Source organism: Misgurnus anguillicaudatus, chromosome 12 (assembly GCF_027580225.2).
Source record: "Misgurnus anguillicaudatus chromosome 12, ASM2758022v2, whole genome shotgun sequence".
Lineage (NCBI taxonomy): Eukaryota > Metazoa > Chordata > Actinopteri > Cypriniformes > Cobitidae > Misgurnus > Misgurnus anguillicaudatus.
In genome coordinates this window covers 28,834,004-28,859,443 of record NC_073348.2, presented here as the reverse complement: position 1 = coordinate 28,859,443, position 25,440 = coordinate 28,834,004, and the positions used below count along the sequence as shown (strand labels likewise).

Below are 25,440 nucleotides of genomic sequence, written 5' to 3'. Positions count from 1 at the left end.
TTCCTGATAAGAAATAAATTATTAGTTAATTTTATTTATTCGTTATTATTTTTGATCTTTGGTCTCCATATCTTCTCTCAAAAAATATTGGTGGTCTTTGTCATATATGCATAGCTGTTTATTGTTTTATTAAGTTGCATTACTGTATTTAATCCATCATGGTGAATATTAGAATAAAACAGAAATTTCATTACGACTGCCACTAGGGGCGAACTCCGGCAGTCGTGTCCAAATGTCGTGTACAATGGAAAGGCGGCCTAATAGACCTGTTCTTAAATCGTTCACTTATACTTTACTTTATTGTATGATTGTAGGAACTCTCATTAAATTTTATAGATATTTGCTTTTACATCATATACATCGTATGTGCCAGATGTGTCATGACTCGCATCATAACAGGTGTTTTGTAACATCCATAACGTTCTTACTCATAATACAAATTATTTTTTATATTTTATATTCAGACTCCTAAGACTCCTTTATCAAATAGATTTAAAGTTTATAGATTTTACAGAAATCTCTTACAGGCTACTGAAAATTATAATTTCCTGTCACATGCCTATTTGCCTTTTTTAGGGGGAGATAATATATATATATTAAAAAAAAATTTTTGAATGTCAATTCCCCAGAGAATACAAATTACTTATTTAAATATTGTAAATAAATGTACCAAGACATTTCAACTTTCATTATGGGTTCAAATGTCACATCCATAACACTGAAACTGCCCACATATATTGTTTTTTCTAACTATTGTAGATCGCTTTGGATAAAAGCGTCTGGTTAATGCCTAAATGTAAATAAGATACAATCCCCTACTATGATACAGTATAACAACATCTAATATCCACTACTGATTCTTGATTACGCTCTTCTTGTCATGTTTATCCCAGGGTATCCTGCGCACCCCTGACACCATCCGCCGGTTCCAGAGCGTTCCGGCCCAGCCCGGCCAGACATCCCCGCTTCTGCAGTATTTTGGGATTTTGTTGGACCAGGGCCAGCTCAACAAATTTGAGTCTCTGGAGCTGTGCAGACCCGTCCTCCAGCAGGGCCGCAAACAACTGCTAGAGAAATGGCTGAAGGAGGACAAGGTATGTGAAGGGGGGGCAGAGGGGGTCACATGGGAAATGGTTATCTTCGTACACACCCACAAGAGCCTCTTCCTCTGCGTGGACTTGCGTGTGATGTAAGGGAACAGGGTGTGCTTTTTCAGAAGCGAAGAATGCTTTTTATATTTTTGTGATGAAGAAAGAGTCTGTTCGTGTGAGAACAGATTGAGCATGTGTGTTTGAATGTTATCTAAGATGTTTGTTTTGGTGATGTAATGGGTTTGTAATGTGGGCCGTGGGGTGTTTGGGTGTTTTTGTAACGCACAAAATAGGATTCTTTAGCATGCTTTTACAATCTACATCTTATGTAATGTTGTACTTTCTCATGGTTTTAAAACTAGCTGTTTATGCTAACATAAATAGCCTTGATTTATTTAGAAAGTTGCCTGAAATGCTAGTGAACACAACTGTAAATAATGCAAAAGCAATGTTTTTAGTGTGTGTTTTGGGGATGTTATCTTAAGCTTGTACTTGAGGGTTAATTATGTGGTTTTGTTGTTTCCTTTAGCTCGAATGCTCAGAGGAATTGGGGGATCTTGTCAAAGCTGTGGACCCCACTCTTGCTCTCAGCGTCTATCTGAGGGCCAACGTCCCAAACAAAGTCATTCAGTGCTTTGCAGAAACCGGACAGTTCCCAAAGATTGTACTGTACGCTAAAAAGGTACCTTTGGCGGTCTCTTTTTGAATGCAGCTTATGGTTTGTAGCACAGCTATTCATAAATATTTATGATAAAATAACAGGAAAATATGTTTTCATGTAGGGACCAATTACATCTTTACATAAAGCACCAAAAGCAAATTATTTAAATCTGGCACATTTTATATTAATGTTACCATAAACCAAAAAAAGGTTTTGACTGCATATAACACAGGTATACATAAATTAAATTAGAAACGTAAACTAATGCAAAACAAGATTGAAGTTTGAATACCTAATGGGTTTGGTGGTTGCAGGTGGGCTACACTCCAGATTGGATCTTCCTGCTGAGGAACGTGATGCGGATCAGTCCGGATCAAGGTCTACAGTTCGCTCAGATGCTGGTTCAGGATGAAGAACCGCTTGCTGACATTACACAGGTCAGGATGAAGTGGATACAAGAAGAAAACGATTTGAATTGAAACCCAGAGTGGGTTTGTTATGACTCATTGGAAATGTAATGTCCGTGAGCAGGCGTTTCTGTTTATCGCCACAGCTGACAAACATTTGACCGCTGCCGTGTGATTTTCTTCCCAGATCGTTGACGTGTTTATGGAATATAACCTGGTCCAGCAGTGCACATCATTCCTATTGGACGCTCTGAAAAACAACCGGCCGTCAGAGGGGCCGCTGCAGACCCGTCTGCTGGAGATGAACCTAATGCATGCACCACAGGTATAAACCCAAACATGAGCATTCACCATAAAAATACACAGGGTTTAAATTTTATGGATTTCAATTGAGATAAATGTGAAGTTGAACAATTTCCTAAAGGTGTACTGTATAACTTTTAGGAGGTTTTCTTGACAGAAATGCAATATAAATACATAACTAGATTTTCAGTGATGCATAAAGACCTTACATAATAAACTCTTATTGTTTTGCGATATTTTTTTGTTACGCAATAAATCCATTTTGACTTATTGGGGTAAAAACGTGTTTTCTATAGACGGTTTCAACAGTAACAACATAAACACACAGCTTTCGTGGTCATCACGTAACTTCCGGTAAACTCTGCGAAGAATAAATAACAACGTCCTTTTTAAAGTAGTTTATTTATATAACAAGCAAAATAAACAACACGTAGATTACATAGGAACCCAAAGCATTTGTTATTTCCGACAAGGTTTTTGTTTAAGAGTTCAGTTTCAGCAACAAGTTAGACCATTAAACAAACAGAAACCGGAAGTAAAGTTCGGACCAGACCCTTATCGCGTCACCGCACGTCCGTCCGATGAAACGGTCTATACCAAGAAAGTGACAAGATTAAAACCACTATTTTCTGTTAAAAACTTTCACATAGCATCTTTTGGTTATTATTACAATAACATTCATACTTTGATTTTCAAAGATTTATTTAAAAACTAAGATTTATTATTTAAAAAAAATTATTATTTCCTCAAAATGCAATAAATTCAAAATTTTTCAAAATTCAATTTTTCAAAATGCCTTAAATCTATTGAATCAATATATAAATGTGCATTCATCTTTGCCATGTTATATTCATTTAGTTGACTAGTGGTATACACTGATTAAAAAACACTTACTTTGTCATATTAATAACACTGTCAGTGCTGCTATCATCCTTGGGACGTCATCGCTGAACTTTTTTGACAGCGATCAGCTGTAAAATGTTTTGGTCCTGCTCGATATTCGTTGACTTCAAGTAAAATAATGGAAAGTTTTTCATAAGACCCCCTGGGGTCAATGTGTTAGCATGACAGAAGCTTGATGCTGTCGTGTGAGAACAAGCAACAGCCGACATTTTTACTTCGCCCGAGTGTCTCTCGCGTAAATTATTAGATTTTAATGGCTTGTGTTTCTTCCCTGCCACAGGGGAAGAATGTCATCAAAAGCAGTATTTTGTTTTTGTTTGTTTGTTGATCATGAAGTACAAAGTAGTTGAGGCATTGTTGTTTAAAATGCGTGGGATGGTGCGCTGTGATTTGTTGAGCAGATTTATTGCATTTTGCAGAGAAGGAAGACTGCCGTTTAAAACGTTTTGGGAAAAAAGATAGAAAAGATGACAGAATAACTCGACAGATATCTAATTTTGCGTAAAATTAAGAATTTACTTTTAAATACTGACCAGAAACAATACTGATTTTGGCAGTAACAAATTTAAAAAAATGCAGTTTATCGCATTTTGGAACCAAACTCTTCATATAATGTTATAAAGTGTGTTTCCTCACTACATTGTCTCCGGTGACGACATGTTTGTCCTGTGGCGGCTACCGTAGCCTCTCTATGCCTTTCGGAATGGGTGAGCTGTTGGTTGCAATCTCACCAATAGATGCCGCTAAAACCTAAACAGTGGAACTTCAAACCAATTTCAATACCTCAGCATGAATTAATGTGCTATGAACACATACCTAAAAAGTAAATAATAATAATATATAGTCTTCATTCTAGTGAGAACAGAGACTTACTCAAATCGCAAAAGACAAGAAATTTTAGTATCGAAAGTACCATTTTTTTCCAACTATAATAAAATCCCTCAACTTATTATATGTTTCTTGCAGGTTGCTGATGCCATCCTAGGAAATCAGATGTTCACTAACTACGATCGTGCCCACATCGCCCAGCTGTGCGAGAAGGCTGGACTTCTGCAGAGAGCTTTGGAACACTACACCGATCTTTACGACATCAAGCGAGCTGTCGTACACACGCACCTGCTCAACCCAGAGGTACCCAAACCCTCTTTTTAACCGCGCTGACGTCTTTGTCTTTTTATCATAGAAAATATTGTGCAAACTTTTTCGATTTATCTCCTCTCAACGTCTAGTGGTTGGTGAACTACTTTGGCTCTCTGTCAGTGGAAGACTCTCTGGAGTGTCTGAGAGCCATGCTGTCTGCTAACATCAGGCAGAACCTTCAGATCTGCGTCCAGGTGGCCTCCAAGTATCACGAGCAGCTTTCTACCCAGTCCCTCACCGAGCTTTTTGAGTCTTTTAAGAGTTTTGAGGGTAAGAACTAAATCCTTCGTGATTTACTGCCCTTTCAATTTTATCTATATTATATTCTAGATCCACCGGAAAGTTCAACCACTTTGTTTGCAGTAGTGGCTCACCATTTATGTTGGATGAAATTTGCTTACCACTTAGCATGTGCTTTCATCTGATGTGCCTGGCACAGCCAGAAAATCACAATAAATGTATCTAAACAGTGAGGGTCACTCTTGGTTGCCTTTCATTATACAGCTTGTGTTTTGGTTCTTTAAAGATTATTCTCTGTGTGTGCATCAACATGTTACCATCCGCTCTAGAATAAGTAGGACACGTTTTGGCACTTAAAGGAGACAGCGGCACAGGCCTGCGGGCACCCGCAATCCCTCAAGCAATTCATATAACCAGAGAGTTGGAGTGCTTTTGACAAAAAGCTAGAGTTTAATGGCGAAACGCAATGTTAATGCTAATACTGCGGTTTGATCTGTAAATTTCAAGGGATTAGTTTCACCCTGGCAGTATGACAGACTTAAATATGTTGACCAAAAAATTACCCCGCTCTTTATATTTTATTGCAGCACATTTTGACCCCAGGCTGTCAAGCTCCACAAAAGCTTAAGTCCATATGGCTTGTCACATGAACCGCACAACGGCTATATGTAGGGAAGCAAAATTTAAGTGTTTTTGCCTTTCAACAAAGTTTCCCACAAAATCTGCATTTGTAAATAAACCAATATATCTGCATTTGTAAATAAACCAATATAACACCTTTGCTTCCTCCAAACATCTGTCCGGTAATCATTTCTGGTTCTGTTTTGGACGCAGGTCTCTTCTATTTCCTCGGCTCGATCGTGAACTTTAGCCAGGACCCAGAGGTCCACTTCAAATACATCCAGGCGGCGTGCAAGACGGGCCAAATCAAAGAAGTGGAGCGGATCTGTCGGGAAAGCAACTGCTACGACCCTGAACGTGTCAAGAACTTCCTCAAGGTACCGCCAAGAGTCTGTCAGCGAACCCCGTCGAGAAATAATCCACGGTCTACCGCGAAAGCACATTATATTCTACAATTTCTCTTTCCATCATTTCTCTTTACCTCATAACATTTCCTGTTTTGTTCTCTTGATACTGATCTCTGGTCATTTCTGTGCTTGTCTGCTACAATTTTTTTCAGAAAAGTTTGTAACTTATTTAGTTTTTGAGCTTGATCCATGTTAGTTTTGCAATATTGTCTCAATAAACGTGGACCCAAATTGTATAAATACTCTGATATAAATATAAAATCACTTTATATTAGATGTATTTAAATACTGTATGTACTTGAATAAGAAAAAGCATTCAGTACATTGTGCTTGCTGTCTGATACACATCTTCTAGGTCAAGGGTTTTCAAACTGGGGTCCCCTAAAAGGTTTTGAGGGGTCCCAAGAAAAAAGGCAAAACAAAAATTGTAAAAATATACTATATAGCCAAATATTTGGAAACAATAAGCAGTCTTTATAATATGAAAATTACTATTTATCTAACAATTTAAATATTTTATACAAAAATGTATAAATTGATAAATATTTTAGGATGGGGTCTCTTGCATAACCTTAATCATATTTGGGGTCCTTGCCATTATAAAGTTTTGAAAACTTCTGTTCTAGGTTGGTTTAGAGTCGAAGGTGTAGTTGCAAGTGACATTTTAAATATAAGTGCAATTTATCAATACATGCATACACAGTAGATAGATACAATGTATAAATGTTTTCTTATGCAAGTAAATAGCAGCTACTTTAAATAAGACGTTGAATATAAAGTTGATCTAAATTCCAACCCTCTTATCTTGACGTAATAACAATTTATCCCTATATAGATCAGGCAACCTTGTGCCTGTAGTTTGTAGTGATCTTATATTCTGATGGTGGCTGTTATTGTCTCCCGTGCTTTGCCTTGAAATTTTTGGAATGGGCAGGACTTGTATCAGGTAAATGAACTTCGAGTACAAATTTATCTTTCTTTACTCCCTATAGTGATATCTTTCGACATTGCTTCTTTTTACCCAGTAATTAGTTGATGGATTAATACTGGGATTGGACTTCTGAAAACAACCCTCTGTTTTCCTGAATTTGATTGAGATAGTCATGCTGAGATTGATCTTGTGGTTTTGTGGCAGTGTGTTTATGTACGTTTGGCTACGGTTGGTTTGTGGTGACCCAATTTTAGTTGGTCCATATGAAGTTGGCCTATTTGGATTCTGCCGACTTTAGAAGGGTGGATCCGGAGATCCAAGGTCTTGGTTGGAATGATTTTAAGACTTTTGCTTAAAGTTGCCGAATAAAGCTTCACGGCAAAGGGTCAGCCTCTTTAAACATGTTTGTAAACATGCTTTATATTTCGAAGGTTATTATGGAGATACATTTCGTGGTGTTCCTGTGGAGTAAATTGTGCAATCCCAGTTTATTAATCCTATGTGTGTTGTAAACATAGTTTTAGCTAGGAATTTAGGTAGTTGAGCATATATTTTTAGGTCAGTTTATATTAACTGAATTGTAGTGGGGGCGTGCGCACCTGTGGACCCCTACACCTTTTATAAAGTACAGGAGCAGCAGAACAGTTACATGTTTTAGCCAACAGAGGGAGCACCGCTGCCACCTCACAGTCGGAAGATCTCTGCTCTGTATTCAGTTTTCCACTTTGTTTTAACCATTACTCGCTTAGTTCTTCAAAAACCATTATTTGTAGACTTCCCACTCATCCTTTAATGTCTTTTTAACATCTTCATTTTGTCATTGTTAAGATGCCACTCAGAAATAGCTTTTGCTTTAATGTTATTATTTGTTATGCATACATTTAAATTACTTCAGATTTTATTTTACTGATGAAATTTTAAATATGGAGGACGAAAAGGGACAATACATTTTAAACAGGAAAATAAAAACACAAAAAAGTGTTAATAAATGAGTAAATACATAAATGCATGAATAAGTATAGAAATAAATAAATCAATATATGCATAATTGCATATTGAAATAAATAAATTAAGTATAACACACATGGTAAAGAAATGCAATTAAAAGTTAGAACTTTTAACAAAATGTATTTATTTATATCTGCATTTAACTAATTATGTATGCATTTATTAATTTTATTTCTTTATTTATTTGTGCATTTATTTATTTACACCTCATATATTTATTTATGCATTTAATTAATTGTGTATTTATTTATTTATAAATGTATGTATATTCATTTATTTATTCCTATATTTCTTTATTTGGTTATGCATTTATTTACACTTAAGTAATTGTTCATCCTCCATATGTGAATAGTCATTAAATAAAAAATTAAATCTACCGAATATAAGTCACTTAAACATGAACAAATAACCCAGAGTCTCTTTGACTGCAAATTTAACTTGAACATATTCAGTATGTCTGATATCTGATGATGTCGTCTTCTCTTGATTTGATCAACAGGAAGCTAAACTCACCGATCAGCTGCCTCTCATCATCGTGTGCGATCGCTTTGATTTCGTCCATGACCTCGTGCTGTACCTGTACCGAAATAACCTACAGAAGTACATTGAAATCTACGTGCAGAAGGTGAGTTATTGCTAACCTAGTCAGTTATTGCAGTCCCATGACTCTTGTATTATGATTAACAAATGATAAATGGTGATTGGTGCGTGTATAGGTAAATCCAAGCCGTCTGCCGGTGGTGATCGGAGGTCTTCTGGATGTTGACTGCTCTGAGGACGTCATCAAGAACCTGATCCTGGTGGTGCGCGGTCAGTTTTCCACCGATGAGCTGGTGGCCGAGGTGGAGAAGAGAAACCGGTATGAACCTAAATTAATTTTGCATGTAAATGATAACATCAAACTCAAAAGTAATTAATATGCATTGTGCAGAAAATACAGCAGTAGCTTCTCTGAAAAAAACCCAGATATTTTAGGGTTTTCCAGACAGATTTTACCCTAGTCCCAGATTACGTGCATGTTTGAGCTGCATTTAAAAATAAATTAATTTGGGAAACTGCACCTTTATGTTTAAAAGACTTATTATGAGGAATCAACTGTCTGGTCTTCTGTAAAGACATCGTCCTCACCCTACCTGCCTCTCTTCCACAGACTGAAGCTGTTGTTGCCCTGGCTGGAGTCTCGTATCCATGAGGGTTGTGAAGAGCCAGCTACCCACAATGCCCTGGCCAAGATTTACATTGACAGCAACAACAACCCCGAACGCTTCCTGCGCGAGAACCCTTACTACGACAGCCGCGTGGTGGGGAAGTACTGCGAAAAAAGAGACCCTCATCTGGCCTGTGTGGCGTATGAGAGAGGACAGTGCGACCAAGAGCTCATTAATGTAAGTAATGGATGGCCTGTTTACAGTCCAGTGCAAAGCAATATGAATATTTGCAAAGATTGTTGATACAATTATAAAAGTCTTTTTTTTGGACAGGTGTGCAATGAAAACTCGCTGTTTAAGAGTTTGTCACGTTACCTGGTTCGCCGCAGAGACCCTGAACTCTGGGCCAGCGTGCTTGAGGAATCCAACCCCTTCAGGAGGCCTCTTATTGACCAGGTACACTAAATATACAGTATATAGGCTATGTTACCTAATTATTATCTGCTGAGTGTTACAATAGTTCCTTGCAGTATTTAAACATGGTTAATGTGCCCGGTTATAAAGTCGATCATCCTATCTTGTAGGTGGTACAGACAGCCCTGTCAGAGACTCAGGATCCAGAGGAGGTGTCTGTCACAGTGAAGGCATTCATGACCGCTGACCTACCCAATGAACTCATTGAGCTGTTGGAGAAGATCGTACTGGATAACTCTGTCTTCAGCGAGCACAGGTGCATAATCCCTAAAAGTATTTCAAAATATCAGGAGCTGTACTTTTTCATTCCTAGCCCTGGCACAGTAATCCGAACTTTGACAATCACATTCCTTGCACAAACAGGCCCAAACTACTTTGTATTATTCAGTATGATTCCTGAATTAAATTCAAACTTTGTCCCATTCCTAGAAACCTGCAGAATCTGCTCATCCTCACCGCAATTAAAGCGGACCGAACACGCGTCATGGAGTACATCAACCGCCTGGACAACTACGACGCACCTGACATCGCCAACATTGCTATCAGCAGCGAGCTCTTCGAGGAGGCCTTCGCTATCTTCAGAAAATTCGACGTCAACACATCTGCGGTTCAGGTACACGGCGTTTAACATACAAATGGTTGCCATAACTGATGCCGTAACGCTCAGACAAAGAAAACTAGAGATATTTCTTTCCCCTCAGGTTCTGATTGAGCACATTGGTAATCTGGACCGGGCGTACGAGTTTGCCGAGCGCTGTAATGAGCCGGCTGTGTGGAGTCAGCTGGCCAAGGCACAGCTGCAAAAAGGGTTGGTCAAAGAGGCCATTGACTCCTACATCAAAGCCGATGATCCCTCTGCTTACATGGAGGTGGTTCAGGCGGCTGACCAGAGTGGTATGAACACGATTCCTTTCTATTGTCAAAATATAGCAAAATAGTCAAACGTCATCCTTGAATGCACTGCCAAATGCATAATGCATACTATATGAACTGTCCTATTAGGTTGTTAATGATAGGCATTTTTCTCATTGAATCTGTATTAAACGACTATGTTTCACCTCAGGTAATTGGGAGGACCTGGTGAAGTTTCTGCAGATGGCCAGAAAGAAGGCCAGAGAGTCATACGTGGAGACTGAGCTGATCTTTGCACTGGCCAAAACCAATCGTCTCGCTGAACTGGAGGAGTTTATCAATGGACCAAATAATGCACACATCCAGCAGGTAATAATGACATCAGTAAACACACATAGACAAAAGTACTCCTTATGAAATACACTGTCAAAAGCTGTACATAGCACCTTATGGCGCTTTACCCCACGGTTTGCTTTGGGTTGGGTCAGGACAGCTTTGGGGGCTTTTCCACTGGGTGCAGTAAGTAGTACCCGATACATTTTTTAGTACCACCTCGATTGGGGTTTCAAGCAACCCGAGCTGATACCAAAACGTGACGCGAAAACACTGTAGATCACTAATTGTTCTGAAAGAATTGTCACTACCAGCGTCATCACTATAATGTAAAAGATTAGCTTTACCTTCATGCTAGCTTGCACTGTCTTGAGTAAACCGGTTGTCATCTGTTCTTTGCTGTAAGTTCCCAAACTCCTTTTTAGCGATGAAAAACATCCACAGGTTGAGAATCAGGAACACATAACAGTTTTTTTCCAGACTTGCAGTTTGTGGCGGCACATTCACAACGCGCACGTCCACATATATGCTTAAATGCAACTTAAATGAGGCTCAGCGGAGCGCGTCGACTGACGCCACGGGTGTTTGTACAGAAACTGTCATGTGAGACAGAGGTAGTGATAAACGCTATGTGCAAACATCTATTTGTGGTGGTCAATTTTAATTTTGTGGCGGACTGAGAAATAAATTAATGTATGGGAATGTACAACGACGCTCTCACATGTATTATGTCACAGCAGTAGGCAGCACAAATATAACTACACGCCTATAATCCCTCTCTGAAATGTTACTAAACTCGATGGAAAAGCTGACCCAGCCAAAGTGAGGTGAGCTGACCCGACCTGACCCAAACCGTGGGGTACTATGCAATAGAAAAGCACTTGGTTTGACTTTATTGACTATATTTTTAGCTTAAATGGGAAACCGCAGTGATGGTCTAAACTTTGTTTATCGTCTGTCACAGGTTGGCGATCGCTGCTATGATGAGAAGATGTATGAGGCAGCCAAGCTGTTGTACAACAACGTCTCAAACTTCGGGCGCTTGGCCTCCACGCTGGTCCACCTGGGCGAGTATCAGGCCGCTGTAGACGGAGCACGCAAGGCCAACAGCACTCGCACTTGGAAGGAGGTGAGATCTGAGACATCTTGGATAATGCATTATTTTAAACTTGCACCACAAAGTAACTTTAACACTACGTGCGTATGTTTGTGCAGGTGTGCTTTGCTTGCGTAGACGGTCAGGAGTTCCGATTGGCTCAGATGTGCGGACTTCACATCGTGGTCCACGCCGATGAACTAGAAGAGCTCATCAACTACTACCAGGCAAGTCGAGACCCTTAAAAGAAGAACGGTTAAACATTTTGACACATTCGTTTATCCACAAATTGATTGATTTATTGAATTGCTTTTTGTAGGACCGTGGCTATTTCGAGGAGTTGATCACCATGCTGGAGGCGGCGCTGGGGCTGGAACGTGCCCACATGGGAATGTTCACAGAGCTGGCCATCCTCTACTCTAAATTTAAACCACAGAAGATGAGGGAACACCTGGAGCTCTTCTGGTCCAGGGTCAACATTCCAAAGGTACACAACACCAATACCGTCTGTTGTGCTTCACTAAGGATCATTTGTGACCCACAGAATCAGTTATAAGGGTCAATTTTTATCTGTATGAATAAGCTTTTCGTTGATGTATAGTTTGTTAGGAAATGACAATATTTGGCTGAGATGCTACTATTTGAGAATTTGAGGGTGCAAAATATTGAGAAAATCACCTTTTTAAAATGGTCCAAATGAAGTCAGTAGCAACACATATTACTATTAATACAAATTTAGGTTTTTACCATTTTGGAATTCATTTAGCCGATCTCCGGGTCTGGCGGGACCACTTCTAGCATAGCTTAGCATAATCCATTGAATCTGATTAGACCATTAGCATCATGCTTAAAAATGAGTAAAGAGTTTCGATATTTTTCCAATGATATTACGCAGCGCCCGAAAATAGTCCCCTTGGTAACTTTCAATAGCTGGGGACTATTTTCGGGCGCTGCGTAATATCATTGCGCCTTTATTGAGCCTTGATTATTACGCCAGAATGAGAGTATAGTTGCTAGCCATATCTACCTAGAAAATCACAACTTTTAATTTTCCGTCGGTCTTAGATCACAATGTAACTACAGGAAGAGTCAAGTTTTAAATAGGAAAAATATTGAAACTCTTTGGTTGTTTTTGAGTGCGATGCTGGTGGTCTAGTTAGATTCAATGGATTATGCTAAGCTATGCTAAAAGTGGTAGCGATAGACTATGAGATCGGCTGAATGGATTCAAAAACAGTAAAAATCAAATGTTTAAATCTAAAGGAGCTGAAAAATGAGCCTGTTTTCAGTGTCCCTTTAAAAAACTTTTTCCAGATATTTGCACATCCCTTGTATGCTGTTAAACAGGAATACTTAATTTGATGTTGAGAGTTAAGAGCGCTGTTCATCCCATTTCAGCAATAATGCAGTTCAATTTGTAATCAGATATTCATCGTATCTGATGCACAGATGTTACAACGTCTGTCTCCCCTCCTCCTCTTGTCCGTCTATCTCTAACTTTCTTGCTTTCTCTCATACAGGTGCTTAGGGCAGCAGAGCAGGCTCACCTGTGGGCGGAGCTTGTGTTCCTGTATGACAAGTATGAAGAATTTGACAACGCCATCATCACCATGATGAGCCACCCGTCAGATGCCTGGAAAGAAGGACAGTTCAAGGATATCATCACGAAGGTGAACGGTCAACTCGTATTCGAGATACATTATCCACTACAGTTGCTGGTGTTATAATTTCTGAAATCCAATTTGGGTCCGATTTCAGTCTCGGCTTTGCTTTTTTGCTTTGAAATTGTGATTAAATTACAGTTATCATGTGTCTTGTCTCGGTTAGGTGGCCAATGTGGAACTGTACTACAAAGCAATCCAGTTTTATCTGGAGTTCAAGCCCCTGTTACTGAACGACCTGCTCATCGTTCTCTCCCCGAGACTGGATCACTCACGAGCCGTCAACTTCTTCAGCAAGGTATTGAAAGATGACGAGCCTTGTCCATGTGGTGAACCCTTTGACTGCAGCTTTTTTTAAATAATCAGGATCGTATTTCTCACAAGAGTTTTTCTGTCCTCCAGGTTAAACAGCTTCCTCTTGTCAAGCCTTACCTGCGGTCAGTACAAAACCACAACAACAAGTCCGTCAACGAAGCACTTAACAACCTCTTCATCTCAGAGGAAGACTATCAGGTTAGACATTCACGTTGTTTAAGGAAAACACCACAGTTTTTTGTGTTTTAGTATGTTATTACCTGAACTTCGATGAATTAATACATGCCTATCTTTTTTCAATGTGTGCACTTGATCTTTGTGCAGCGCTTCTTGAATGTGTTGGCATTTAGCCTAGCCCCATTGATTCCTATGGCTCCAAACAAAAGTTTTATTTTGTGCCACCATACTTACTAATGTAACTACTCCTGTAACAGTCTTTAAATGTGGAAAACACGGAAGTGTTTTGTGGCTTTTAAATTCATCCCTGTTCGGATCCTAAGTAATGAATGGCTGGGCTAAATGCTGACACATTCATGACGCGCTGTACAGAGATTAATAGTGCGCGCATTGAAAACAGATAGGTATGTATTAAAGGATTAGTCCATTTTCTTTTTTAAAAAATCCAGATAATTTACTCACCACCATGTCATCCAAAATGTTGATGTCTTTCTTTGTTCAGTCGAGAAGAAATTATGTTTTTTGAGGAAAACATTCCTGGACTTTCTCATTGTAATGGACCCCAATAATTTAACAGTTTTAATGCAGCTTAAAATTGCAGTTTCAAAGGACTCTTAACATTCTCAAACGAGGCATAAGGGTCTTATCTAGCGAAACGATTGCCATTTTCAACAGGAAAATAAATAATATGCACTTTTAAACCACAACTACTCGTCTATCTCTGGTCCTGTGACGCGCCAGCGCGACCTCACGTAATACATCATCACGTCAAGAGGTCACGGATGACATATGCGAAACAACACCCTAGTGTTTACAAGTGTGGAGAAAGAGGACCGTTCCAACGGCGTTGTATGTCGGATTATACTAAGTCAGTTTATTGTTTAAAATGGTCCACAAATGTGCGTTTCATATATGTAACACGTGACCTTTCCACGGCATTACGCAATTACGTGATGTAGCGCTGGCTCGTCACACAGCCGGAGGAAGAGGAGAAGTTGTGGTTTAAAAGTGTGTATTTTTTTGACAAAAATGACAATGGGATCGTTTAGAGTCCTTTAAAGTTGCGTTGAAACTGCAATTTTAAACTGCATTAAAACTGTTAAGTGTTGGTGTCTATTAAAGTCCATTAAAATGAGAAAAATCCTGGAATGTTTTCCTCAAAAAACATAATTTCTTCTCGACTGAACAAAGAAAGACAGTTTGGATGACATGGTGGTGAGTAAATTATCTGGATAATTTTTTTTTTTTAAGAAAATTGACTAATCCTTTAATTTGTCCAAGTTGAGGTAAGAACATAGTAAAATATTGAAAAACTGTGGTGTTTTTCTTTAATCTTTATGAAATATTAAACCAAATACAGTAAAAACACACTTCCACTTTTAATTTCAGGCCCTCAGAGCGTCTATAGATGCGTACGATAACTTCGATAACATCTCACTGGCCCAGCGCCTGGAAAAGCACGAGCTGATCGAGTTCAGGAGAATCGCCGCTTACCTCTTCAAGGGCAACAACAGATGGAAGCAAAGCGTAGAGCTGTGCAAAAAAGACAAACTTTACAAGGTAATTGTCGACATTAACGAATATGACACACTGTTTGTGAATGTGCATGGCTGATCTGAATCACGGCGGCTGCTTTGGTTTTGTTTCTTACACAGGATGCTATGCAGTATGCGTCCGAATCAAAAGACACGGAGCTGGCGGAGGAGCTTTTGCAGTGGTTCCTCCAGGAAGATAAGAAGGAGTGTTTCGCCGCCTGCCTCTTCACGTGCTACGACCTGCTCAGGCCCGACGTGGTGCTGGAGACAGCATGGAGGCACAACATCATGGACTTTTCCATGCCTTACTTCATTCAGGTGATGAGGGAGTACCTCAGCAAGGTGGACGGCATTCCTACACTAAATTTAATGGGGATTTGCTTATGCATATAGATTAGATATCTCATGGGAAATGTTTATTTTTTAGGTGGACAAGCTGGAGACTTCAGAGTCTTTAAGGAAAGAAGAGGAGCAGGCGACGGAGACGCAGCCCATTGTTTATGGTAAAACACAGCATGATGCCATCATATTTATTTAAAATGTATTTAATTGATTGACAGTTTAATTAATGCAATTAATGTGATCTTTTTCAGGAACACCTCAGCTGATGCTCACAGCAGGTCCCAGTGTCGTCGTTCCCCCACAGCAGCCCTACGGCTATGGTTACTCAGCAGCACCTGGTTACACCGGGCCTCCTCAGCCCCAACCTGGTTTCGGTTATGGCATGTAAGGACCTCTCTCCTCTGCCACTTGGTTCGGACCAGCACCCCAGTCTTTCTCTTCCTCAACTCTTATCACGTTTGCTCCGTCCAGAGGATTTGAGCAAATATTCTTTTACTTTTTTTTTATGATCGTTCTTGTGTATTATTGTGTTTTCTTTATACCACCATGAAGGACTTTATTTCTATATTGTCAGAGATTTCATAATTTCAAGGATTATTTTTTTCACATTCCAGATATCTGCTAGATTTAATTTTCCTGTCAGTCTGTTTAATTTTATCTGTCAATATAAGGGGAATGGCGTGTGTGTGTACAATGAAAGAAGACATCGATGCAAGTCATCTTAAATAAAACATCAAAAATCTGAACATTTTTGCACGATTACAAAACTATTCGTTTCATTTTGATGTCCGTAAGCAGTTCAACTATTATATGTTCCAGAAAATAACACACGAGACGTAAATTTACTACGTACTACCACGTAAACAAACACTACTTAATACCAATAAATACACAGGGTTGTGTAGCTCTCAGTATATAGAAAGGGTATTTTTAATGCATACAGATTCAACCACAAGGTGTTCCCCTAACCTATGCAGGTGTCTTTTAGTTTTCCATTTGATAAAGTTTTGTTGTGCTGTAATCCGTGCTTTTTGTGTGGGACCATCCATTTGAAGAGGGATAATGAATCAAATATATATATAAATATAAATATATATACACACATATGTGTATTTTACTAACCTTACCTCTCTGTGCTGCAGTGTGTGTGTGCGTGTCTGCTGGTTGTTGTGATTGTTTAGGTATGGCACCGATGTGAGAATAGAAAGCCGGTTATGCCTAAACTCCATTTATCTTGTATTTGTAAAGAATCACAAATTTGGTTTAAAAAAAAAAATAACTCCGTGTCTCCCATACTCAGATTTAACTGAGTTGAGGTTAATTCAACACATGTTATAGTGATCAGATGTGCACAGTCAATGAGATTTTTTCCTTCAGATTATCATATAAATAAAGGCTTCTTGTTTGTCAAGAAAGATCTGGTGTAAAAGCAGCTTCATGTGCCATGTTTTCTTATACACACATCCCTGTTTCCCACACTGCTGTTTCTGTCACTTTTACTCTCATACTCCGTGGACTGTTTTGTTCAGATGGGCATGACCTGTTAGTTAAGTTTGGTATTTGAAGACATCACATGTGTAAATGTTAATACTCCGACTTCATTAAGTAAAGTAATATGATTATAAAGGCAATTTCTCACCAAAGTGATGGTTTTTGTTTATCCCACTGGGTATGAGGTGGTGTTCGGCAGATATTGTAGAAGAGAGTAACTAACCTAATAGCCCATTTCTGTACATAGACTTCTAATGACAAACAAATGTACTCATATGTTCAATGATGGAATGGGTGAACTGTTTAATTAAAATAAATGGTCAAACTATAAACCAACTCTGTCTCATTTCAACCCTTTAATTTCACATCTTTCTGATTTTCTTCTTTTTATATAAAAACTATCATGTCTAGGACTGGCCAAAACTGTAAATGTTAAGCCTCGTCTTAGCCATATAGTCCAACGGGTGTGTCATTTAATATAGTTTTAAGTGTCCTGTAACTTGGTCGATGAGATCTGACGGCCCAGGTCCCACACCAAGAACCGTCCGAGAACCTGGAGCGATTTGGGTTCTTCCGGCATCTTGGATTAAACTGACCGGCAGCCCGACCTCTTTGGCGTGGGTCAACAACTCCAACAGACAGTCCTCATCCGGAGCCTTGACCACCACTTTGGGTTGCCCGCAGTACTCCCACTGTTTCAGGAGCTCGGGGTTTCTGCGCTGGACCTGTTTGTATCCGGACACGGCGGCGTGAGAGCACTGAGCCGCCACTTTGCCTTTTCCCATCTTAAGATCCGTTCGGACCACCAGGATCATTTTGAACTCTCCGCTGTCTCCCATTACGCTGGACTCGCTGCTGTTTTCTAAAGCGGCCATCATGGTTCGGGAAGCTTTGCCAAAACGGCCACGGAGGTGCCACCCAAAGAAAAGTCCACAGCCCACACCTGCCAGTAAACCTAAAGCTACAGGTCCATACAGAGAATCCATCGTGACATCTGAAACACAAAGATTACAGAAACATCTTAACTCGGAATTCTCTCTTATCTGTTTATTACTCATAATGATTTCAATTAAAGGTGCAGTGTGTAAATTTCAGCAGCATCTAGCAGTGAGGTTCCCAATGTGAATTGCCACCAAAGGCTCAGTCCACCATTCACCCAAACGCATAGAGAAGCAACAGGACAAACATGTCATTGTCAGAGACAATTTAATAAAAAAAGTTTGTCCGTTAAGGGCTTCTGTAGAAACATGGCAGCACAAAGGGGGACCCTCGGTGTATGTAGATAAAACTGTCTCATTCTAAGGTAATTAAAAAACAAAATGGTTTATTATGAAAGGTCTTTATACACCAATGATAATATAGTTAAGTTTTGTATATTATATTGTGTTTCTGTCAAGAGATCCTTCTGAAAGTTACACACTGCACCTTTAACTAAAAATATGTAACATGGTTTCAAAATGTAACATTAATATACTTTGGTATAGTACTATATAGTAATTACTACACTTTGTAAATGTTTTCTCCAGTAGTAAAAACTGTAGTATACTTTAATGCTTACAGTAAGGTTCAAAAACACTATTTGGCCGTTTCGAAATCTGAAGCCTGCAGCGTGCGGAGGTCGCATATGCAGGATCCATATGTCATCATGCCTTGTTTATTTAAGTTAACCGAGCATTACATTCGCAAGTCATAAGCATATTACAACAATTTACGAATAACTAAGAATAAAGGTCAGGTATATAATTGTTAATATTCTGAAATAAGGCAGTCTTAATGACGTATGCAGCCTGCAAATGCGACCTTCGGAGGCTGCAGCCTTCGGATTGAGAAACGGCCACTACATTTTACCATAGTGGATACTACGCGGCAATATTATTTTAAAGATTCACATTAGTACAGTAACCACTGTATATTTTCGTAGTGTATACTATATAATGCACTTCAACAACTGGTAAAATGGATCACTGTGTCAGCACATAAGCTCCTGAAATGGGTGTTTATAGTCCCTAACATTGTAGTGCTCACTAAACAACGATCTTTTATTAAATACATTACACAGAGAGACTATTTAACATAAACGTGTTTGTCCGAGCATTGAAAAACAACTCACCTGCCATCAAATTCATCTTACAGAATGAAGCTTCCCGCAAACTCCACAAGAGCCGCTTTAGCTGGCGCGTGCAGATGACGTCACACGCTTGAAGACGCAGCAAAAAAACGTAAAAAAGTTTGGTGTATTTGATTTTGCAAAATTTTTCATTCACAACTGTAGAATTCTTAAAACTCCTTTCCTCACTTTAGCAGAGAACTCGAAATGTTTGCAAACTCTCTTTATACCCTTTCAAATGAAAAATCTAATGTAATTGCCAATTTTTTAAGAATATTTGTACCCAATAATTATTTGTAACCCCTTGTATTATCAACGTTTTACTAAAATTTATTATTAATTATTTATTTATTTAATTTTACATTATTTGTTTATTTCCCCTTCTGTTTAATCCATTATTTCGTTATGTATATTTATTTAATTCCTTTCCTTTCTTTGTATTTTCATATTTGAACTGTAACTGTTGATGGTACGAGGTGTCTGTTGACAGTTGTAATTTGTTTTTTCTCTATTGCAGGCCTGTTTTGTATGTACATTTAACTTATAATAATAAAATAAAATAAAAACACAATAAATACATACGAAGAAAACGACAAATAAAAATGGAAGTTTTATTTGTATTACATAATAGCATATACTAAATGAAACAGAAGTTTTTATTTGTATTACATAATAATAACATAAATACATATAATAATAATAATAAGAAGAAGAAGAAGAATAAATACATAAATTATATTATACAAATAAATAATGTAAAAAATATATACTGTATTTAAACCGTGATTAGCACAATGCTTAAATACATATAATAATAATAAATACATATAATAATACAAATAAATACATAAATACATAAATATATAAATATATATATATATATATATTTTTTTTTTAAATATAATACATGCATAAATAATACATAGATAATATTATAAAAATAAATAATGTAAATATATACTGTATTTAAACAGTGATTAGCACAATGCTGTCCACTGTTCAAACTGGTCATTGGTTAGACACATAACCAATCTTTCCATAACTCCACATAAACAAATCTCAGTTGGAAGTGCCACAGTACACTATGCACAGTACAGGGCACTTAAAGTGTGAACTTTAGAGGGAGAGGGGCGATTGTGTCTTTTAATGTAGACTTTTTATAACCGTGAGAGCCAGTCCGGAAGACACTGTTTTGTTTCAAAGCTCCTTTACACTGTCTTATATTAGTCTGTGTCTTTATGGCTTTATAGAGTGAAGAATTAGTAGTGCACAGACAAGATCATTGGATCATTGTGTGAGCTAATATAGAGGATGCACCTGTGAAAGAGAAATTATTTTGAATCGGCTAAACTGCATAGGACTAGTCATTTATAGTTTGTTACTATACCTGATCATGCAAGATGCATGCATCTTTGTTAAAAAGCAGCAGCCTGTACCCTTACCTTCAATTCTAACTGCTTGTCAATGTAAGCTCATCTCAGATTTAATTGCTCTTGTCTTCAAGCGCACTCTCAGAAATAAAGGCACAAAAGTTGTCACTGGGACAGTACACTTTCAAAAATGTACACCTTTGTACCAAAAGAGTGCATATTAGTCCTTCAAAGGTACATATTTGTAGTTCAAAGATACATATTTGTACCTAAATGGTCCACATTAGGACCTTTTTTAAAGGGTACTGCCCCAGTGACAGCTTTTGTTCTTTTATTTTTGACAGTGTACCCTTAGTGTACCCCTGAGAGAGCAGGTCTGCTTAGGACTGTGTAAGACTCTGAATACTGACAGCCAACGGTTTACCAACAGTAAAAACAATATTTGTTATTCAAGAAATATAAAATGCATATGTTTCAGTTCACTGCTTTTAGTTCATTAAGAATATGCATTTAAGAGCAGTTAATTGAAATGTAGCTGGGAAAAATCTTTGTGTAAACAGCATAGTGAAGTTACAGTCTCAACAAATACTGAAAGAGAGAGAGAGAGAGAGAGAGAGAGAGAGAGAGAGAGAGAGAGAGAGGGAGAGGTGTGAATAAGATTAGGTTCAAGAATAAAACCGTCATCAAAGCATTTTTTATTCGCTTCTGGCAGAACTGCTATAGAAAGATCTTTGTTCTTCTGGTGTCAAAACTCCACATTGCAGTGAGTTATTTTCGGTGAGTTTGTGGTGGGCCTCAGGGTTTTTTTGTGTAGTTGGTAACTGACATGTCAGTCTTTATATAGACTGTCATGCCGCTGGCCTATTTAGTGTGAATGTGAGATCTCACCAGAGGATCGTTAAGCACACAAACACACATCTTCCCTGTAAGTTTGCCATCAACGTGCATCCACATTTGCAAGATTTCCTGGAAAATAAAATGTCAGCACTGCAAGTGCAAGGGATCGCTCACCTAAAAAAAAGTTCACCTCAAACCCAAATGACACGCTTTCATCCGTGGAACACAGAAGACATTTAGCAGAACCTTAGAGCTGCTTGTACATACAGCAAAACTACATTTGAAACTCTACATTTATTAAACTATTTCATACGTTATATATATATCACACAAAATTATATAACTTTAGGAGCTTAAAATGTATGTAAATTGATGAATAAATTAGTACAAATAGTGAGCTATCACTTTAAAGGTAATGACGAAAGGTTTACCATCGGCTGGAAAAGTCATGGAAATCAACAGGCGGATTTGTTGATTTTAGCTTGGTTGGCACTGTTGGCTGAGCCGCGTGCACTGGCCCAGCACAGGGTTGTTTCTCTGGATCATGTACCGGTCTGATTGGGTTACAGTAATTTGCAAAACAGCAAACTGCAGCCGTCAAAGTGATCAGAGAGCAGACAAAACCATCATTTCAGATTTTCTCCGCCACTGCTTGTTTATCTCAATCTCTCTCGCCCCCTCCCTTTCTTACTCATTTAAACAATGTTTTTTTCTATCCCACAGATAAGTGAATGGGACAGAGTTGAAGATTCTTTGAATAAGTGAGATTGGTACAATCTAAATTCTGGTATGAGGCACATCAGGCTTTCTTTCATTGTAAACCCTCAGATAGAAGGTACAAAAGTTGCACAGTACCTTTTAAAAGGTCCTAATTTTGTACCATTTTGGTAAAGATATGTACTTTTGAGGTACCAGTGAAGTACCAATATGCACTTTTTAGGTATAAAAGTATATTTTTTCTTTTGAAAGGTACCGCCCCATTGACAACTTTTGTACATACCTTTATTCTGAGCGTACATATATTAAAAAACTTTACACATATATTTATTACAATAAAAAATGACGCCATTAATCTATATAATCACCTTAAACAACAGCCACAGCATTTCTCACAAATTGACAGTGATATCAAACTGAGAGCTGCCGAGCTGGTGTTTATTAAAATCCCCAGAGATTATTTTCATAGATCATGTTTCACTTCTGTCAAAAAGGCTTGACATGGCTTAGGTTGGTAAAACGTGTTATGAAACAGCCTCGGGTATGGTTAAACACTTTGAGGAGCTAAGGGCCTCATCGTGGTTTCCTCCTACTGTTTTCTGCATGTTTTATCAAGAGTGTGTACTGTTCAAGTAGGCAACTTCATTGTTAACCTAGTGTAATTCATGTCACACTTTATAAAATGTAGGTTTTAATGGGTTCTTTGCAATGATCCAATAGAAAAACCACAGTGAGGAAAATAAGTATTTGAACACCCTGCTATTTTGCAAGTTCTCCTACTTAGAAATCATGGAGGGGTCTGAAATTGTAATCGTAGGTGCATGTTCACTGTGAGAGACAAAATCTCAACAAAAAAATCCAGAAATCACAATGTATGATTTTTTTTAACTATTTATTTGTATGATACAGCTGCAAATAAGTATTTGAACACCTGAGAAAGTCAATGTTAATATTTGGTACAGTAGCCTTTGTTTGCAATTACAGTGGTCAGACATTTACTGTAGTTTTTCACCAGGTTTGCACACACTACAGGAGGGATTTTGGCCCACTCCTCCACGCAGATCTTCTCTAGATCAGAGTTTGAGCTCCCTCCAAAGATTCTCTATTGGGTTTAGGTCTGGAGACTGGCTAGGCCACGCCAGAACCTTGATATGCTTCTTACAGAGCCACTCCTTGGTTATCCTGGCTGTATGCTTCGGGACCCACCCTCAACCCATCTTCAATGCTCTAACTGAGGGAAGGAGGTTGTTACCCAAAATCTTGCAGTACAATGCCCCGGTCATCCTCTCATTAATATAATGCAGTCGCCCTGCCCATGTGCAGAAAAACACCCCCAAAGCATGATGCTACCACCCCCATGCTTCACAGCAGGGATGGTGTTCTTGGGATGGTACTCATCATTCTCCTTCCTCCAAACACGTTTAGTGGAATATTGACCAAAAAGTTCTATTTTGGTCTCATCTGAGCACATGACTTTCTCACATGACTCCTCTGGATCATCCAAATGGTCATTGGCAAACTTAAGACGGGCCTGGACATGTGCTGGTTTAAGCAGGGGAACCTTCCATGCCATGCATGATTTCAAACCATGACGTCTTAGTGTATTACCAACAGTAACCTTGGAAACGGTGGTCTCAGCTCTTTTCAGGTCATTGACCAGTTCCTCCCGTGTAGTTCTGGGTTGATTTCTCACCTTTCTTAGGATCATTGAGACCTCACGAGGAGAGATCTTGCATGGAGCCCCAGTCCGAGGAAGATTGACAGTCATGTTTAGCTTCTTCCATTTTCTAATTATTGCTCCAAAAGTGGACCTTTCTTCACAAAGCTGCATGGCAATTTCCCCATAGCCCTTTCCAGCCTTGTGGTGGTGTACAATTTAGTCTCTAGTGTCTTTGGACAGCTCTTTGGTCTTGGCCATGTTAGTATTTGGATTCTTACTGATTGTATGGTGTGGACAGGTGTCTTTATGCAGCCTCAAACAGGTGCATTTAATTTAGGATAATAAATGGAGTGGAGGTGGACATTTTAAAGGCAGACTAACAGGTCTGTGAGGGTCAGACTTCTAGCTGATAGACTTGCTGATATGTAGGAGAACTTGCAAACTAGCAGGGTGTTCAAATACTTATTTTCCTCACTGTATTTTCTCCAAAGAACCTAAGGAAGCATTTCATTCTTACATTTGTATAGCCCTTTAAACCTTTTTCCTCTACAAATAAACTTAGTTATGAAACCATACAGCTTTTATTTTTAAGTGTATGTGAGATACATTAAAACACATCGTGCAAAGCTCAATTTATTGACTGACTGTTTCCAGCTTTGCAGTGATAATGTGCAGCTTTAATTGCGCCTGAACTGGCAAGTTTGATCGGAAAAACACATCTTTCATGCGAGAAACTCGAGTCGGCTCAAGTGTGCGTGTGTGGGAGCATTTAATCAGGCGAGTCATACTGACTCGTAATACTTGCGTGGAAATGATTCTAATATGACTAGGTCTGGCATTCCCAGACCATCCGTCTGACTTTGGATTTTCCAAAACGACATTGACGCAAGTAACTGCAAAACAGGCCAGCTGATGTACCATTCTTGTGAATCTCATTAAATGATGTTTAGCTTGTTTTTTGATATGAGATGGAAACTTAAGGTTGTACAGAAAAGTAGGTGGGATGGGGCAATAATAAGGTTTATTTTCACGAATGATGATTTAATGCCATTTGTTGTGTGTCATGTTAGAACAAGTATAGATTAGAAGCAAGGTTAGATCATTTAAGATGAGCTGAATTATTAAACGTATTCATTTACAGGCATAATGTCAAAAGTTGATGGGATGTTTAAACAGCTAAATAGCTTTTGAATGAAAATATTCTTGATCTAAAACCATCATTTATAATGCTGCAATGTTGATCTTATTATAAAGATTTATTGTAGATCCTTGTTTGTATATGTGGTTGCGTAATGTCCTATCTAGCTCAGCACATAAACATGCCTTGACATCTCTCTACCTCTTCCTGACAACCAACTCTCATTATTGCTAAATCCCCGACACTATTGATTTATGAGAGATGAAATTGCACGTTTCATACCAACCCTAACAGCTACCTGTATCTTTTAAAACATATATGTGATACTTATACCTTACGGCCATATAAAAATCTAGAAGTCAACAAGAGTTTTTTTTTCATATTTGACATATATTTATGCATCTCTAGAGGAAAACAAATTTAGGAATTTTTATCATGTGTTCAAAACCTAGATTTTAATGAAACCCTTGAACAG

At 38.4% G+C, this 25,440-nt stretch overlaps 2 protein-coding genes across 2 annotated transcripts in view; one reads left to right on the top strand and one right to left on the bottom strand.

Moving 5' to 3' along the window:
• cltca (clathrin, heavy chain a (Hc)) overlaps positions 1 to 17,468 on the top strand; it is a 41,878-nt gene extending 24,410 nt beyond the window's left edge. The window contains exons 8-32 of the mRNA XM_073874296.1: positions 894 to 1,094; positions 1,621 to 1,773; positions 2,067 to 2,189; positions 2,347 to 2,484; positions 4,332 to 4,496; positions 4,595 to 4,775; positions 5,580 to 5,743; positions 8,212 to 8,337; positions 8,429 to 8,571; positions 8,863 to 9,097; positions 9,194 to 9,316; positions 9,445 to 9,590; positions 9,764 to 9,947; positions 10,036 to 10,228; positions 10,398 to 10,555; positions 11,484 to 11,648; positions 11,735 to 11,842; positions 11,935 to 12,102; positions 13,136 to 13,285; positions 13,443 to 13,574; positions 13,679 to 13,789; positions 15,158 to 15,328; positions 15,424 to 15,645; positions 15,731 to 15,806; positions 15,897 to 17,468. Of these exons, the coding sequence (XP_073730397.1) occupies positions 894 to 1,094; positions 1,621 to 1,773; positions 2,067 to 2,189; positions 2,347 to 2,484; positions 4,332 to 4,496; positions 4,595 to 4,775; positions 5,580 to 5,743; positions 8,212 to 8,337; positions 8,429 to 8,571; positions 8,863 to 9,097; positions 9,194 to 9,316; positions 9,445 to 9,590; positions 9,764 to 9,947; positions 10,036 to 10,228; positions 10,398 to 10,555; positions 11,484 to 11,648; positions 11,735 to 11,842; positions 11,935 to 12,102; positions 13,136 to 13,285; positions 13,443 to 13,574; positions 13,679 to 13,789; positions 15,158 to 15,328; positions 15,424 to 15,645; positions 15,731 to 15,806; positions 15,897 to 16,033 (3,873 nt within the window). The 3' untranslated portion in view covers positions 16,034 to 17,468. The remainder of the gene's footprint in view (positions 1 to 893; positions 1,095 to 1,620; positions 1,774 to 2,066; positions 2,190 to 2,346; positions 2,485 to 4,331; positions 4,497 to 4,594; positions 4,776 to 5,579; positions 5,744 to 8,211; positions 8,338 to 8,428; positions 8,572 to 8,862; positions 9,098 to 9,193; positions 9,317 to 9,444; positions 9,591 to 9,763; positions 9,948 to 10,035; positions 10,229 to 10,397; positions 10,556 to 11,483; positions 11,649 to 11,734; positions 11,843 to 11,934; positions 12,103 to 13,135; positions 13,286 to 13,442; positions 13,575 to 13,678; positions 13,790 to 15,157; positions 15,329 to 15,423; positions 15,646 to 15,730; positions 15,807 to 15,896) is intronic.
• Positions 17,415 to 19,387, bottom strand: ptrh2 (peptidyl-tRNA hydrolase 2). Its single transcript, XM_055208384.2, has 2 exons — positions 19,247 to 19,387; positions 17,415 to 18,130 (listed from the first exon to the last, which is right to left on the bottom strand). The coding sequence occupies exons 1-2, from the start codon at positions 19,260 to 19,262 to the stop codon at positions 17,610 to 17,612; spliced, it is 537 nt and encodes a 178-aa protein (XP_055064359.1). The 5' UTR covers positions 19,263 to 19,387; the 3' UTR covers positions 17,415 to 17,609.
• Between the last annotated feature and the right edge of the window lie 6,053 nt (positions 19,388 to 25,440).